Here is a 17,124-nt window from a genome sequence, read left to right as displayed (position 1 = left end):
ATACATCTATCATAGCAAACGTCCTTTAAAAGGCTGGTGTCATCAGAACAGTAAGACAATCAGACTTCCATATGGCACTGTGAATTAGTTTCAGTTTGAATGGATAGCTAAGGGGCAGGGATGATTTTTTATTAGGGTTAGAAGATGCTGGATTGAGAGTACTTTGGGCCAGGGTGGAGACACCTCAGTTTAAGGCTTAGCATCTGGGATGCAGGAAGGATTAAAAAGGAAGAGATGGTTGTAGTGTCTTGATATGAAGACCGCTCATCCCTCATGATCAGCATGTCCCACTGTCCATTTCTGGACAGTGAGTCTCACATCCTCTTGTAAAATCTTGTAAAAAGAAGTTTTAAGGGGAAAAAACACAAATGAATATATATTTCACAACTGGCAAATTATAGTAACTGAAAGTCCTCTAACATTCCAGAGTCCTTAGATTCCTCATAGCACTCTTAACAATAAGTAGGAAATTGTAGACTGACCAAACTTGCCTTTGTGTATTTTCTTCCTGTACGATTTTGGCTACGAGGGTTGCAATGTAAGAAGAAAAGACAACCACGGCATATTGCTAGGTTGTGGGTTCTGAAGCAAACTTGCAATTGAAAGTTAAATTTGGGTGAATATAGAAATTTCCTGTCCTAGAGAAAGGGATCCTCATGCAGAGATTATGACTTATGACCAGGGATTTTGCCCAGAGTGGACAGTGCATGTTATGGTGACAGGAGCCGGGTGACTCTGCAAGCAGGATGGAGAGAGTGAAATGATCCTCATAAGACAATAACTCTTGGGGCAGAAATTAGTAGTGACACAGGAAAAGCAAGTGATGTACTCCTTGCTGGGGAGGAAACCAACATTTAAAAATCCTCTACATATTTACGATCCCTTGGAGCATAATCCTGGGCCATTTCACTGTACTAAGTATTTGACCAAAACTCCTGAGTGGCCAGGTACCAAGATGCAGCTGCAGATGACATTTACCTTTGACAATGAGACCAGGAGCTGCAGGATCCCAAGGCTGGGTCAGTGCACTGGGTGATCTGCTGATGGCAACTTGAATTCATTTAGAAAAATTCAGATTGAATGCAAGAGTCTCACAGTTCTAAGTGAACTGCCTGGAGATGCTTTCTAGGGGATCTCACTGAGTAAGAGACCCTGTGGGATGGATGCAGCTCACTGTCCAGCTACTGCCCCTTCCCACCTGCCCCTGAGGCAACTTCAGGGCCAATCAGCACATCGGCAAGTCAGATGCTTTGTGATAATGAGTTCAAAATTAGTAGTAATGTACTTTTCAGATAAGTTTGAACTTGATTGATGACTTTCCTCAGTGGATTTCATATTTTTCACTCTTTGTATTCTGCAGCCAAGTTAGTAGGTGTGTAAGGATTTGAGATTGTGCTATTTTTCTGTTGGATCGACTCCCTGATCATTACAAAGTTTCCCTCTCTGCTTGGTGATGCCTCTTGCCTCCCAATTTGCTTTGTCTGATGTTAGACTAGCTCCTTGCGGTGAATGTCTGCTTGGTGGCTCTTCCCTCTTCTCAGTTCCAATCTTTCTGTGTTCTTATATTTAAAATGTATCCATTTTCTTATCCATTATTACAATTTTAGCTTTTTACTTGGGCTATTTACTCAATTTATATTAATTATTGATATCATTGGGTTTATAGTAGCTATCTTAACTATCTGTTTTCTAATTAATCCACCTGCTTTGTGTTCTATTTAAAAATTTTCCTTTCCTCTTGTTGGGTTAATACATTTTTTATTATTCCCTTTTACCCCTTCATTAACTTGTCATAGACTTCTTTAGTGCCTGCTTTCATTTCTTCAGTATTGATCTCTGGCTACATACTAAGGCGTTATCTTCAATTCTTGGTTCCAGAGGTTGAAGAGGAAAAGTAGCAGACTTTTGGAGTGCGAAGAGGTGAGCAGTAGGTAGTTTAAGCTTAGAAACTAATGACTGGGTGAATCAATAAAGATGGAGGGCTGAATCAAGTAATTCTTTGAAGCAATCCATGAGGAACATGGTTTTATAATAGAAGAGACTGCATTTGCAACAACAGGAAACATCATCAATGGTGTTTACTACAGTTAATTCCTTTTGATTTGCCTTGTGGTCTTTATCCTATAACCAATTGCTATTGGAAATTTCCACAGGATGACTGAGGAGTATGCTGTTTTATTACTAACCCATCCTGCTGAGTCTAGCCTCCCCGACCCCAACCCCTTGTGGGACCATTTAGTATCTGAAAAGAGGCTAATATGGTGCCGGGTCAGTACTAGACTTATGGGGGGAATTACTTCTTAAATTATATAAATGTCTAGCCACTATGCTCTACACCTGAAACTAATCTGAAATAATATTGAATGTAAACTGTAATTGAAAAAAAAATTAAAACAATGTACAATATTTTGCCGTGTATAATGTACACTTTTTTGCCCAAATTTGTGAAGGAAAAACAAGAATGCATATTATACATGAATAGTACTAATGCCATATCGACATAAATATTTTTAATTCTTTTCTTTACGCTTATGAGTTAAAAATATAACTCTAGAAATCAACAATATCCATATGCAAAATAATACTCTGGAATACGATAATCGGTTTTGTTGAACTTACAATGAACTTTCAACGACAAAGAGTTCTTGGCCTTTTATGATGCATAAATATTATAAATTTATTACTGGTACATAAAATTTCTTGTAACTTGTATCTGTTCTGGTGTTTTATAATCATTTGTTACATAAAATTTCTTGTACCCTAATATGTTAAAATAAATGGATAATTCCCTTATAATACAAAAAGCAAATACCTAAATGTAAACAAATAAAAATTTGAATTAAAAAGTTAAAATTAAAGATTTTCCCCCCTGAAAGTTTGAGCCAAAAAACGTGGGTGCACATTATATATGGGAGAGCATTATACATGGCAAAATACAGTAATTAAAAAAAAACACACGCACCCACACTGAGGAAATGCCATGTGAGCAATGAGAAGGTAGCTGTGTGTAAGCCAAGAAGAGAGTTCTCTCAGAAGCCAACTATATTGGCACGCTGATCTCAGACTTCAGGCTTCAGGACTGTAAGAAAATAAATGTCTGATGTTTAAGTCAGAAAAAAATAAAAAATAAAAAGAATGTTTTCGTTCTCTGGGTCCTACACTAATTAGTCTGTGCGTCTCTCCTCAGATTAGGAAACACAGGATGCTGTCCCTGGAGGTTATAATAATTGAGGTGAGTAAAACTCTGAAAGCTACTTTTCAATTTCCAAGTGTACTGGCTATCTGGAATTTTCAGTGGGCTTGATGAATCAGAGTAATGCCAAAAAGCGAGACCTCCAGCTCCGGGTTTTATAATACCCATAAAACATGTTTTATAGTTTCTGTTCAATTTTATGCTGTTAAGCTAAACATTTGATATCATATGGCACTTTAAGTACATTGATTTATGGTAAGTCAGCAAGTGCATCTGTAGTAAAAAGTCCAAAGTATGGGTTTTAAAAGTAATCTACTGTATTTATTATTGACATAAGCAGTTACCTGCAGTCCATTTGAACATCATCTTAGATTTACCTCATGTATTAAAGATATTATGTTTCCCCCTCAGCAAGGTCATCACCAAGGTGAAAACTGTATATGGTTGGAAATGAAAAAGATCAAATGTGTAATGATAAATATTTTTCAAATAAATGATATATAGGATTTCATCTTTCTATATTCCCGATTAATAATCATATTTTGTTTATCTTATTATTTACACCCACCTCCTTTTCCTAGTCCTCAATTCTGGCAACCACTAATCTTTTCTTCATCTCTATAATTTAATCATTTCAAGAATACTATATAAATGGAATCATATAGTTGGTAACCTTTTGAGATTGGCTTATTTTCATTCAACAGAATTCCTTTGAGGTCTGTTTAGTTTTATGTGGGTTGTCTCATGCTTATTTCGCCACCATGGTTACAGCTAGGGTGACGTAATTCAATTAATTTAAGGACTACTTTAATACAAACCAAAGAGAGTCTAAATTAAAAATAATTTCATAACAGGAACATTGTTTATAACTGAGTCCATGTTAATGAATGAGAAATGTTTATTTTTAGATAGTGTTAGAACAATTTGGGACAAAAATGAATATAGTTCATCAAAAAGGTAGTTGGCAGCATAATTAAGAAAACACCAAACCTTCCTAATGCTAATTTGAGAGATGTTTTAGTTAAACATTTGGAAAATTATGAAAAATTTGGAAAAGATTCTATTTTCATTTTGCATTTGCATAAGGTATATTTTTAAATACACAAGCATTTATTGAGTTCATTCTGTGTTTACACAGTAAGTCCAAAAGTCATGGAAAAACTAAATTTGCATGGGCCAAAGGCACAGATTTGTATTGCCTTTCCTTGACCAGCCAGTGTGTTCCTTGTTCCTTGCTATTATTCTTAAGAGATTGTGTATTGGCTCATTTTTGTTTTTATAAATAAACTGAAAGTCTGACAAAGGCTCTTTCTTTTCAAATATCTTCACAAAGGAAGGTCCGGGGTAAGTTTCTGGGAGTATTAACAGGCCATATCACGAGGTCCCCAAGGCCATCCCCAGATTCAATGATTCTCTAGAAGTACTCACAGGACTCAGCATAAGTTGTAGTCGTGGTTATAATTTATTACAGAGAAAGCATACAAAGCAAATTCAGCAAATGGAAAAGGTGCATTGGGTGAAGTCTGGAGTAAACAAGGTATAAGCTTCTAAGAGTCGTCTCCCAGTAGAGTCACACAGGACCCTCAAATTACACCAGAATCGAGTTGTGACAATATATGTGAAATGTTGCCAACCAGGGAAGTCCAGTAGAGCCTCAGTACCCAGAGTTTTCCTTGGGGGCTGATCACACAGCTCTCTTTATCTAGCACATACACAAATTCCAGGCTCCCCAAAGGAAAGCAGATGTTCAGTATAAACCACATCATTTGTACAAACAGTTTGGTACAGTGAACCACATTTATCAGTTAATGGGTGGGAATCTTAAGTTTCCAGATGCCTGAGATGTTTCTCCTGCGCCATCTACTGACAAAGCTTACATCATGCCAGTTGGCAAAAAAACATTAAAAAAATTTTGTAGACTATGTGAAAAGGATGAGCTTGGAGCTGAGACAATAAATCCATAACCTGAATATGAAGTGTCTATGTATACTTCCCATAGCTGTTCCTCCAACACCTGATTTTTAAAAAACATTTTCTCATCCTTTTTCCCCCCTCAATATGTAATTCATAATTATGTGCACATTTTCATTGCTTAATATGTATGAGGTCTGACAAGTTCGTGAACTCATTCTAAAAAAAGTGCTACATACCTCATTGCTGAGTATCACCATGGTCACCTTCGAAGTACTCCCCTTGGGAAGCTATGCACCGACACCAGCGCCTAGTCCAAACTTCAAAACAATTTTGGAACTCTTTTTCTGGAATGGCCATCAAAGCTGTCATTGTATTATTACCTTGATGTCTTTAATGTCATCAAAATGTCTTCAATATGTCCTTTATTTTGGGGTAAAGAAAGAAGTCATTGGGGGCCAGATCAGGTGAGTAGGGAGGGGCTTCCCATACAGTTATTTGTTTGCAGGCTAAAAACTCCCTCATAGGCAGTGCCCGGTGAGCGTGCCCAGTGCCCTGTGGTGATACAAGAGCCATGAATTGTTGGTGAAAAGTTCAGGTGGTTTTCGTCTAACTTTTTCAGAATCTTTTTCAGCACTTCCAAATAGTAAACTTGGTTACCTGTTTGTGCATTTGGTACAAATTCATAATGAATGATCACTCTGATATCAAAAAACGGTTAGCAACATCGTTGCAACAAGTTTGGGAACGTAATTGTCAGATCTCATATATATACACATATATGTATATACACATATGTTTTTTCTTTCACCAAGTTAAGGGGTTCCTTTAAATTGTTCCAATTAGAAAATGTAACATTGCCACTTTTTTTCCTGCCCCCTTCACCTGTAAGGAGGGAGGAAAAATATGGTGAGTTTATTTTACATTCTTTTTTTCCACACTAAGTAAATCTTTGAAATCTAGTATTTTACATGTACAGCACATCTTAATTAGGACTAGCCATGTTTCAAGTGCTCAACAGCCACACGAGGTGGTGGCTACCTATCGGACCACAGAGATAGACAGCAATGATATTTAAAGCTATGGAACCTGATGAGTGGGAGGGAGGCCCAGGCCAGGGTCTCGGAGCTCTTGAATATTTAGAGTTCGTGTAGAAGAACTCGCCGGAAGGCCGAGGCTGGGCGCTCGGAGGACCTCAGCCCACACACCCTCTACCCCCTTGAGAACCGACCAAAACACGCCCCCGCCTACTCCTCCCCGCAGCCCTGCCCCCACGCGATCACGTGAGCGGGGCCTAGCGTGACTGGCCGCAGCGTCACGTGACCGATGCCGTCACGTGACCGCAGCCTCGGCTGGGCTCAGGCCTACGGGAATCCTGTCCGGCCCGGAGTTGCGGCCGCTCTCGGCGTGCAGCCCACCCCATGGAGGAGGAGGAGGAGGAAGCGCGGGGGCTTCTGGCAAACGGCCCAGACGAGACCGGTAGAGATGCCCCCGCCGCCCTAGCTGCCCCCGGGGCGCTGCCGGCCCTCTGCGACCCGAGCCGTCTGGCGCACCGGCTTTTGGTGCTGCTGCTGATGTGCTTCCTTGGCTTTGGTGAGCCGCGTGCGTGGGGCGGATAGTCGCGGCATCCCCGACCTCTCTCCTCCTCCCCCTCCCCGTCCCCCCACCCCTCGCTGCGGCTCCTGGGCCGCCACCCTTTCGCTTCGCGTCCCCATCCAAGCCGGGGGCGTCCCGAAGGTGGGAATCCGGGCACGGAGCTGGGCCAGTTTTGTTCCCACTCCTTTGCTCCAAGAAGTCCCAGAGGCGAGCAACGCAGTCCCCGGGGCCACAGACGGGAAGGAATCTCTGGGCCGTCAAGGTTACCGTCTAGGCATTTTGTTTTGAAGGATGTCAGAAAGCTTGAACTACGCCCCCCTCCACCGCTCCGCACCGCAGAGACTTTGGTTGAATCAGTAATTTCGTTGGTAGTCTTTTCTAAGTTTCTCATCCTCTTTTGGAACAATGTCCTGGGTATGTGTTGCTGAGCTTCAGTGAGTAGATGTGCTTTCTTCCTCTTCCGCTGGGACACTGTGAAGCAATCACTGGACTGGACTTGCGGGAGGCGTGGCAGTGGGTGATTTCACTCACGAAATCGGATGACTCTGAAGGCAGTTTTCTTGAGATAATTTTTAAAACATCTTTCTATGTTCCAGCAACTGATTTATTCAGGAATATTCTAACGTCAGTATTTGTATGAAAGTAATGATGTGTTTTTCAGGGGGCTCACAGGAATCAGTGTAATCAACAAGTTTGGGAACATTATGGTGGATAACTTGATGCTACTGTTGGAATGCATGAGTAGGCATGAAGGACGCTTTGGGCTTTAGTTTCTTTGCAAGTTTTTTTTGACCCCCTTCCCCACAACCCCTTTTTGGAAAGATGATGCCTATTCATTAGCTTTAAATCATGACACTGATACCCCTTACAGCCATAAAGCAGGAACATAAGTTGCTGGGTTAGGAACAAAAAAGAACGAAACAAAACACCTGAAATTGCACCTACTAACACATCATATTTGGTAAATTACGATTACCTGCCTGGGTTTCAGAAGCCAGATTCATACCTTTCTAATGACAGTTCTTTCTTTTGAATACTAGCTTCTAATATGTACTAACAGAGAGAGTGGAGAAATGGAGGCAGTATTATCTTCAAGCCTACCACAAATCTATCAATTATATTACTTTGAAAATAGATCTGAGTGAATGAATGGCAGATTTATCTCCATTTCTCTCTTTCTTACCTGCCAAGAGACACTATAATTATGTTTTAACTTAATCCTTTAGAATTGTTCATTCCTGCTAGTGTATTTGCTAAATTATTTGATTTGGGCATACTTTTTGTGGAATTAGAATTCTATATTCAAATACAGGTTTAGTCAGAATAGTTAAACTCCATTCCTCTGTTCTCAAGATAAAATGGTGACCTCAGGTAACATTACTGGGAAACTGCTGAGGATGTTTGTGAAATTTTTGATGTTTGTGTGTGTTTTGGTAATTTTAAATAAGGAAAATAAAGCTGCTTTATGAAGATGCTAATAAAATAATGGACACATGAGGCATGGTGATAGTAAAATGGAAGAACAAGTAGTTGATTAACTTCTTAATTCAGCTTCTCAGTATTTGCTGTATATGCACACTAATGATTTGTAAATGATTTGGTATGTGTCCTCTGGGTCATTTGGCTACAACTTAGAAAATAATGATGGACAAGGAAATGGTTAAAAAAGTTCCTACAGTGTTAGTCCTCGAGCCCCTAGTATAAACATTTAAATCACCATTTGAGTAGTATTTGCAACTTGAGACATTTATATGGACAGTATTATTTATGAGAAAATATTTGCTCTTCCTTTTTCTAGGCAGCTATTTTTGCTATGATAATCCTGCCGCCCTTCAGACTCAGGTTAAACGGGTAAGTGGAGTTTTCACCTTTGTTTCCATTGTTGGCTTTAGAGCAGGTGTAGCTGGTGACGCTTCATCAGCTCTCAGGTTGCCTAATCTGCGACGTCCAATGAATCCATACTGACATCTGTAGTCACCAACTCTGTGTGTGGCAAGGAGTGTTCTTGAATTGGAATGAGTGGCCACAAAATTCGTTTATAGCACTGTTGTGTAACTTGATCTTGTTTCACAACTTGGATAAATAATTATGTACTATTTTCACAGTATTGCCAAAAAGTATTAGCAGATTTTTGTTCGCATTTCACTCTCCCATTGAGTAATCATTTGACAAATGATTTGGTAGGATAGCTCTTTTACCTTTTTTTTTTTTTAATTTTTTAAAGATTTTATTGGGGAAGCGGAACAGGACATTATTGGGGAACAGTGTGTACTTCCAGGACTTTTCCAAGTCAAGTTGTTGTCCTTTCAATCTTAGTTGAAGAGGGCGCAGCTCAGCTCCAGGTCCAGTTGCCCTTGCTAGTTGCAGGGGGCGCAGCCCACCATCCCTTGCGGGAGTTGAACTGGCAACCTTGTGGTTAAAAGGACATGCTCCAACCAACTGAGCCATCTGGAAGCTCAGTGGCAGCTCAGCTCAAGGTGCCATGTTCAATCTTTAGTTGCAGGGGGCGGAGCATACCATTCCCTTGCGGGGCTTGAGGAATTGAACTGGCAACCTTGTGGTTGAGAGCCCACTGGCCCTTGTAGGAATCAAACTGGCAGCCTTCGGAGTTAGGAGCATGGAGCTCCAACCGCCTGAGCTACCAGGCCGGCCCTTTTTTTTGCCTTCTTAAATATGTTTTTGTTGTTATTTTTTAAGTGTGGCTACTGATGGCAGAGGATTGTCCATGTCAATATTTTAAATCCGGTTTTATAAAAATGTATTTGACATTTATAGTTTCTTGTACATTTAGATAGTCTCTTTTCTGTAGATAGTTTTTTACCTTTGGACAGAGAGAAATGCATAGATTGGCTCTTCACATTCTAGCAGGAAAGGGAAAGAAAGTAGGAGTTAGTCAGGGTCGGGGTAGGGATAGGCTAAGATTATTCTTCTCCATGTGGTGGGGAGCCCCAATGCAGGTAGTGTAAGGGGAATAGGAATACAGAGTATATTGGCAGACGCAAATGGGGGTAGTCCATAGTGGGGGATCTGACTGATGCTGGACTTCGTGGAGCCTCTGAAATGGCATGCGGACGCAGGAAGTTCCCAGGTGTGACCATTTTGCTGGGGTAGGGGCCATAGCTATCCTGAGATTCCCAAAGCAGTTAAGTGACTACTAATGATTAAGAAATTCTTGCTCTACACAGAATGTTTTGATTTGTTAGTTGCTGAAGATAACTGTTTGGAAAAAAATAGTTTTATTTTCTTTCCATGTAGGATATGCAGGTGAATACCACGAAATTCATGCTGCTGTATGCCTGGTATTCTTGGCCCAATGTAGTTTTGTGTTTCTTTGGTGGCTTTTTGATAGACCGAGTGTTTGGAATACGGTAAGCTTAAAAAAAATTTCACGTGTGGGTAAAATCTGATTATTAGGAAAACACAACTAAATTAAGGTATTTCTAGAAACAGAACTGAATAAACTTCTCTATTTTTAAAAAGATTTCCATATCTCTGGAATTAGTTTTTGAAATTTGGTTGGTATTTCAGTTAAGGTTGGGATATTAAATGCTGCCCATGGGATAAGGTAACTCAATTATCCGAAGGTAAATTATGCCCTCACTTGGGATCAGGCAGGCCAGGGTCTGAATCCCAGTGCTGCCACTTGCTAAACTTCCCAGCTCTTCTGAACTTCAATTTTCTCACTGGTAAAACATGGACAATAATTTCTGCCCTGCATGGTGGTTATGAGGATTGACAGATGGTTGTACAGTCTTTGGCACTTACATAGTATTTGTCCCTCCCCAGTGAGAATTTCTCTTTCTGCCTTTCTTTGGATATTGAACTTTTTGTGACCATTTCTGTTAGATACTGAGGAAGGAATAACACTATACACTTTGTCAGTTTGAATCCTTATGTTTGTGTGTGTGTTGTTAGTGGTGACGAAGAGGGAATATTTTCAGAAAGCAGAGAGCAAAATAATGATCTTCTAACCATGTCTTGTAGGAAAGAATTGATGAAACTAAGTATTTAGACTTGGGGACTAACTTTTTAAAAATTGGAAGTTAGAGTATTAAGAAGGAATTAAATTTATTTTGCTTGGTCTAAAGAAACAGAATTAGCTGGAAACTTCAGGGGGACAGATTCTACTTAGTATGTTGATGACTTTACTTGACAGGAGGGACCATGAATTGCGGGACCATAGTGCGTTTTCCAGGGCTAGAGACACTCAGCAGAATGTGCTGTGGCCATTCCACAGGGATTGTTTCTGCCTGTGGTCTTTGGACTTCTAATACTGGTGTTTCATCACTCAGGGAAAACATCAACCAGGTAGTCGAAGTGTAGTGTGTTAGAATAAGCAGACTTGTCAGGATTATATTAACGTGGTCGACAGTTGTCCTTTTAGACACAGTTTTCAGTTGTCATGAATTATACCCACTTAAAATTACTTAATCTGACATTCCTTAGAATCAATTAACGTTTTAGTAGAAATTTCATAAAGAATGTCCACTTTAAATGGGAACCCTGGGTACTTCTTGAAGATTATATAATGAGTTTTGTTTAAGAGATGACAGTGACTTAAACTAACATATGCCATTACTAAAGCTTCTGGAATTCCCTCGGAAGTCAAGACTTCTGTAGATTAGCATTCAGCCTAGGAAAGCTGCTGACTTCAGAGGCAGAACAGCACTTCATTTTTCTTTCCTTGGAAGGAATGCAGAGGGGTCAAAGAAAACCAAAGGGACTCATTACTGAAGGACTTGGTGACATACTCTTAATTCATTTCCTCTCTCTTTCTAACAGATGGGGCACCATTATTTTTAGCTGCTTTATTTGCATTGGACAGGTAAGGAAGGCCAAAATATTCATTGGTTATGTGACAGAGTCTTGAATTCTTGTCTAATTTCAGCAAAGATGTGTTTGATGAATGCTTAACTTAATTTAGCAGGGTCCACAAATGCCCATGTAGTCTAATGCATAATCCATTTTAACACTTGGGACAGATGAATCTTAATATTTTACTATTATTCTATTTATTTTATTATGTGCTCTCTTGAGGGTTAATTCCGCCTTTGAAGGATATTATTTCTGGTATTTCAAAGGTATTAACATATTTAAATTTCATAGCTTTGCTAAGAAGGAGTATTAAAATCACTGTATAAGTTGTGATTTATCGTTATTTCTCTTGAATATCTTGAATTTACTTTTTCATTGATTGTACATTATAGGTTGTTTTTGCTCTGGGTGGAATATTTAATGCTTATTGGCTGATGGAATTTGGAAGGTTTGTGTTTGGGTAAGTTATGCATAATTTTATTTATCTTAATATATTGTTTTAGTGTTTAGCTATCAGTTTATTAAGGATTTACAAAAAATTTATTGTCTCTTTTGGAAAATTCAAGTCCTTGAAATCTAGCCACATATATGTAAGACTGTTTATTAGTGTCTTAATTTTCCTTTAAAGTAAGCAACAATTTTGAGTGGTCAAACCCCTGTGTGGGGTTTGAATATTGAATATTGAATAGTTCTCCAGAAAGGATATTTTTCCTAGGTGTTTTGCTTTTCTGTAGTATTGCACACTATGACTTAAACCTCATTTAGAGTATTATAGTATAGATCATCAGTTTCTAGGATGGAGATTCATGGACATTTGCTGTTTCTTAGTGGGTAATACGCTGGTCCTTTTGAACCCTGTTGAAGATGCTTGAATGAACAGAATACCAATAGACTGAAATTCATGAATTTCATTGTCTGTCCCATAAGCCCATTCCAAGTCCAGCCTTGGCCTTCCTGACCTGAGGGGACACTTGAGATGATATAACTTATTCAATCTTTAACTTAAAAGTATAACTTACTCAATCTTTTCATGGTTACCAGGGACATGTAGACATATGTGACATATTCCAGAAAGTGTTCCAAGTGAGAGAGAAGGAAACAAAATGTATACAAAAATAGAAAGGGATTCAGAGCTGGAAATGTGGTCAGAAGGGGCTTCACAGACGATGTGGGCCTTGACACTGTATAAGATTTGGATTTGAAGAGATGGGAACTATTTTTGGTCTAGGACGGAGTGGTGAAGGGGGCTCAGTGTTAGGATATGGAGAAGAAGCTCCAACCTGAAGGCCTGGAGTGAGGAATGGTCAACATGTAGCATTTACAGAAGGAAAATTAAAACCCGGGAAGTAGGAGAATGTCAATGTCAAATAAGGAAGGTATTGGCCTGAAAAGTGAATTTTTGTGTTTTCACAAAGCGTGGCCCATTCTTTCCATATGAACATTTTATATGGCATAGAAGGTGATGTGGTAACCCAGAGGCCTTTTATTGCCTGTCATGATTATTATTGCAGCATATCAAATTCTCCCGAACTCAGCAGTATAAAACAGACATTTAATCGTGCTTATGGACTTGGGGGGTCAGGAATTTGGACATGGTACAGCATGGATGGCTTGTCTGTGCAGCTGGTCTGGAGCCCCAGCTGGAAAGGATCATGGAAGGCTGGGGCCTGGAATCATCTGAAAGCTAGTTGATTGACAGGTGTGGCGCCTGGGCGGGGATAACTTGAAAACCAGCACTGCTGGCTGGAGTGCCGAAGGGTGGCCTCTCTGTGTAGCTTGGCTTTCTCATAGCATGGTGAACTCAGGGGAGTTGCGCTTCTCACAAGGTAGCTCAGGGCTCCAAGTGCGAGTGTGTGAGTAAAAAGGCAGATGTCATCTTTTATGACCCTACCTTGGGATTATACAGCATCGACAGATTCTCTCCCTTGAAGCATCACAAGCCCACCTAGATTCAGGGGAGGAGACAGCGACTCCAGCTTTTGATAAGAGGAATGTCAGACTTTTAAACCTGCTGTGTTGGTACCCATGGTCTTTCTTTAAAAGCTTGACTTTTCTTCCTTTCCTCATTTTTAGGATTGGTGGGGAGTCCTTGGCAGTTGCTCAGAATACATATGCTGTGAGTTGGTTTAAAGGCAAAGAATTAAACCTGGTGTTTGGACTACAACTTAGCATGGCTAGAGTTGTAAGTATGACAAACCTGATGAAGCTACGTAGGAAGCAAAAGATTGACTCTTATAGTTCTCTCTTAAACATTACAGGATGAAATGTTTGTGAATGATAAATTAGATATTGACTTTTTAATGTATTTTTCTAGACTGTAGTATAGCACTTACCTTTAATTAAAGCATTCCTAGCCTTATTTCATTTAGGAAACAGTCTAAAATGGCTAGATGAACATTCATTACTTGAGAGAAGCTGAGCGTTGGAATAGATCTTACAGGTTTTATCGTCTAATTCCTTACCCATTTAGGCATCCCTCTATTTAGTATGGCCTTCACATGTGGTCATCCTGGCTCGGCCTGCACATTTCCAGTGATGGAAGCTCACAGTGTAATGGGGCAGCCCATCTACTTCAGTGAAGTTTATGAAGCTCATCCTCACATAGAGATGAAATCTGCCTGCACAGGCAACTCTACTGGTCGCTCCGACCTTTGCCCTCTGTAGTTTACCTCGCTGTGCACCAGCACTGGGCTTATGGAGACAGCTCTTAAGTTCTTGGTCAGATGTGCCCATTTCCTGTGTTGTCTCAGCCCCATGACATGGATTTCAGCTCCCTGACCATGGCGCTCACACCTTTCTGGACTTACTGCAGGCGACCAGTACGCCTCCTGGCATATGAAATCTGCAGATGATCATGCTTTTCAGGCTTGGTCTGTTGGAGGGTACTCAGGGGAAAAACATTATGCTTTTATTAATGAAACCTATAAGGCGTTTTGGCAGTCCTATACCCCCTTAGTATTTTTTTCTGCATTAACTCCCATGAATAGAGTGTTGTTTTTTTTTAAATAAAAAACACAAGATACAAAAATTTTGCCATTAAAAATCAAGGTTTCAGACTAATAAATGGCATGAAAATGCTTGTAACCTATTGTCAGGGAAGAAGAAATCCAGCATAAAAAGTTTTTAATGTAATATTTCATCATGTGACTGTATGGCATGTTTTTATACATGCAGCTTCTTTCTAATGTTTCACTATTACAAATAGTGCTGATGTGTGACGCTATAGGACTTGTCTGCCTCTCTGTTTCCATAGGCTGTGTTGCTAGGGATGGAATTATTATTATTAGGGCTTCTGAGGACTGTTGAAACATATTTTCACATTATCCTCTCAGCGATGTTTACATCTCCATCTGTGGAATATGAGAGGATCCTTTTTATTACAGCTTTGATAGTACAGGTTATTATTACTTTAAAAGTCTTTTTTCAATTTGATAGGAAATACCTAAGTATTACTTTAATTCATAATTCTTGGATAACTAGTGTGGTTCCCCATGTTTTCTAAATGTTATCTACCAGGATATTTTGAGTATTTCATTGTGTATCTTGTGGAACTCACGGTACGTCTGCGGCAGTTTGTGGATCTCGTTTAATAACTTCTCAGTTATTATCTCAGGATCAGTTGAGTGTAATCCAAACACTCATTCTCAGTGACGTCATTGTGGTTACTAGTGTTCATCAGGTTCCTTTCTGTGTGGTCACAAACTAGTTATAATCCATTCAGCTGTGTTCCGAGGAGCCCTAGGTTTTTGGAAAGGGATGTCGGGGCTTCTAGGCTGCAGAGTGGGGGTTCTTGGAGTGGTGGGGAGACCTGAGGAGGATGTGGGGTGAGCCAGCTCACAGGCAGCCACCTCGTTTCTGTCTTCAGGTCTGACCTGTCACTAGCAGTTTTAGTCAATAGCACATGCAGCACAGTTGACATTCCCCCTTCCTTGATTTCTTCTCTTGGGTTCCAGGACACTCCAGCTTCATAGTTTTCCTCCTGCCTTTCTGTCTGCTGCTTCTCTACCTCTTTTGCTGTTTCCATCTCAGTCTTCTCAAGCTGTAAGTGTGGGAGTGCCCCAGAGCTTGGTCATTGGACATGTTCTCTTTGGATACTCATTTCGTTGGTGACCTAATCTAGCAGGGCTTTCCCTGAATTCCACACCTATACATGCAACTTCTGTGTGACATTTCCACTTGGATGTCTAGCAGGCATATGAAACCTGACATGGCCAAAACCCAACTCTGATATTCTACCTGCCACCCTTCAAACCAGGTCATGCGGTACTTTCCTCGTCCTCAATTGTGGGCAACTCTTTTCTTCCAGTTGCTCAGGCAAAAAGTGGTGTCATCCTTAACTCTTTTTTGTTGTTTTTTTCTCCACATTCCACGTTTTTGTCTTTAGCAAATCCTGTTAGTTTTTACCATCAAAATATGTACATACTCCAGCCACTTCTCAGTCGCCCATTCTAGCCACCCTAGTCCAAGACCCATCATCTGTGTCCTGGATTATTGCAGTCGCCCCTTCATGGATGCCTTCATCCCACTTGTAGTCTGTTTCGGATATGGTAGGCAAAGCAGGTCTGTTAAAACATACGTGGATCATGCCTCTTCTTTGCCCAAACCCTAATGACATTCCTTCTCACACAGAGTAAAAGCCAAATTCTTTATTATGACATATAGCCCCCCACTTCCCCACCATTTCCTCTCTGGGGACCTCATCTCGTCCTGTTTCCTCTTCATTTACGCTGGTCCAGCCTCTGCCCTCCTTGCCATTCATGAGCTGAGCACAGCGGACAGCCTCGCTCTTGGGGTCTGTGCATTGGCTGTACCTTCTGCCTGGAATGTTCTTCCCGCAGATGTCCTCACTTCTCCCGTGTTTCCCCGAAAATAAGACCTAACTGGAAAAGAAGCCCTAATGTGTCTTGGAGCAGAAAGTAATATAAGAGCCGGTCGTATTTTCGGGGAAATATAGTATTAGGTAGGGCTGCTATGTCTCCTATTCTTAACGTATTTCCCTGAAAATAAGATGGGGTCTCATATTAATTTTTGTTTCAAAAGATGCATCAGGGCTTCTTTTCCGGTTAGGTATTATTTTCGGGGAAACACAGTAGCTTCCTTGGTTTTTACTCCAAAGTCACATTCTCAGTGAGGCCTCCACCCCTTTATATTCTCTTTCCCTGCTTTATTTTTCCCCTTATTTTGAAAGCACTTTTAAGCACTATTTAATATACTACAGATTTTATCTCTTCTACTCCACTAAAAGTAAGCTCTGTGACAGCTGGAAGATTTTCTGTGTTGTTCTTTATTATATTTCCATTACCTAGAACAGTGACTGGTATGTAATCAGGGATCAATAATTGCTAAATGTATGACTAAATGAATGAGGATATTATCTACTATATAACTTGTATTGTCTTCTGACGGAGTTAGAGGACACATTTTTTTTCAGATGTTAATACCAGGAAAAGCTGTGCTTTTTCTGAGCTAAGGTTTATTTTGTTGTAAGTACCCTGTGAATTTGGTAACTCACTGTTTCATTTTTGCTTTGGCTATTAGGAAATTCTAAATGTACTGTGCTGTTCGAATACTACTAGCATTTTCTGTAAATTGGCATTTTTTGTTTCGTA

At 40.1% G+C, this 17,124-nt stretch overlaps 1 protein-coding gene across 16 annotated transcripts in view; it reads left to right on the top strand.

The window, feature by feature from the left end:
• MFSD1 (major facilitator superfamily domain containing 1) overlaps positions 1 to 17,124 on the top strand; it is a gene marked incomplete at its 3' end in the record, with an annotated part of 121,051 nt that overhangs the window by 70,074 nt on the left and 33,853 nt on the right. For 4 of the 16 annotated variants that reach the window (XM_081065612.1, XM_081065609.1, XM_081065610.1 and 1 more), the window contains 6 exons: positions 1,879 to 1,920; positions 3,188 to 3,232; positions 8,499 to 8,551; positions 11,483 to 11,525; positions 11,908 to 11,975; positions 13,589 to 13,697. In XM_081065612.1, the coding sequence (XP_080921738.1) occupies positions 1,879 to 1,920; positions 3,188 to 3,232; positions 8,499 to 8,551; positions 11,483 to 11,525; positions 11,908 to 11,975; positions 13,589 to 13,697 (360 nt within the window). Of the gene's footprint in view, positions 1 to 1,878; positions 1,921 to 3,187; positions 3,233 to 6,409; positions 6,698 to 6,996; positions 7,115 to 8,498; positions 8,552 to 9,955; positions 10,069 to 11,482; positions 11,526 to 11,907; positions 11,976 to 13,588; positions 13,698 to 17,124 lie in introns of those variants that run through there. The other 12 variants (XM_081065600.1, XM_081065601.1, XM_081065599.1 and 9 more) reach the window with 8 other exon arrangements.

This window comes from Rhinolophus hipposideros (genome assembly GCF_964194185.1).
Source record: "Rhinolophus hipposideros genome assembly, chromosome: 2".
NCBI lineage: Eukaryota > Metazoa > Chordata > Mammalia > Chiroptera > Rhinolophidae > Rhinolophus > Rhinolophus hipposideros.
The sequence above is the reverse complement of the archived record's forward strand: the minus strand, read 5'-3'. Positions and strand labels throughout refer to the sequence as shown.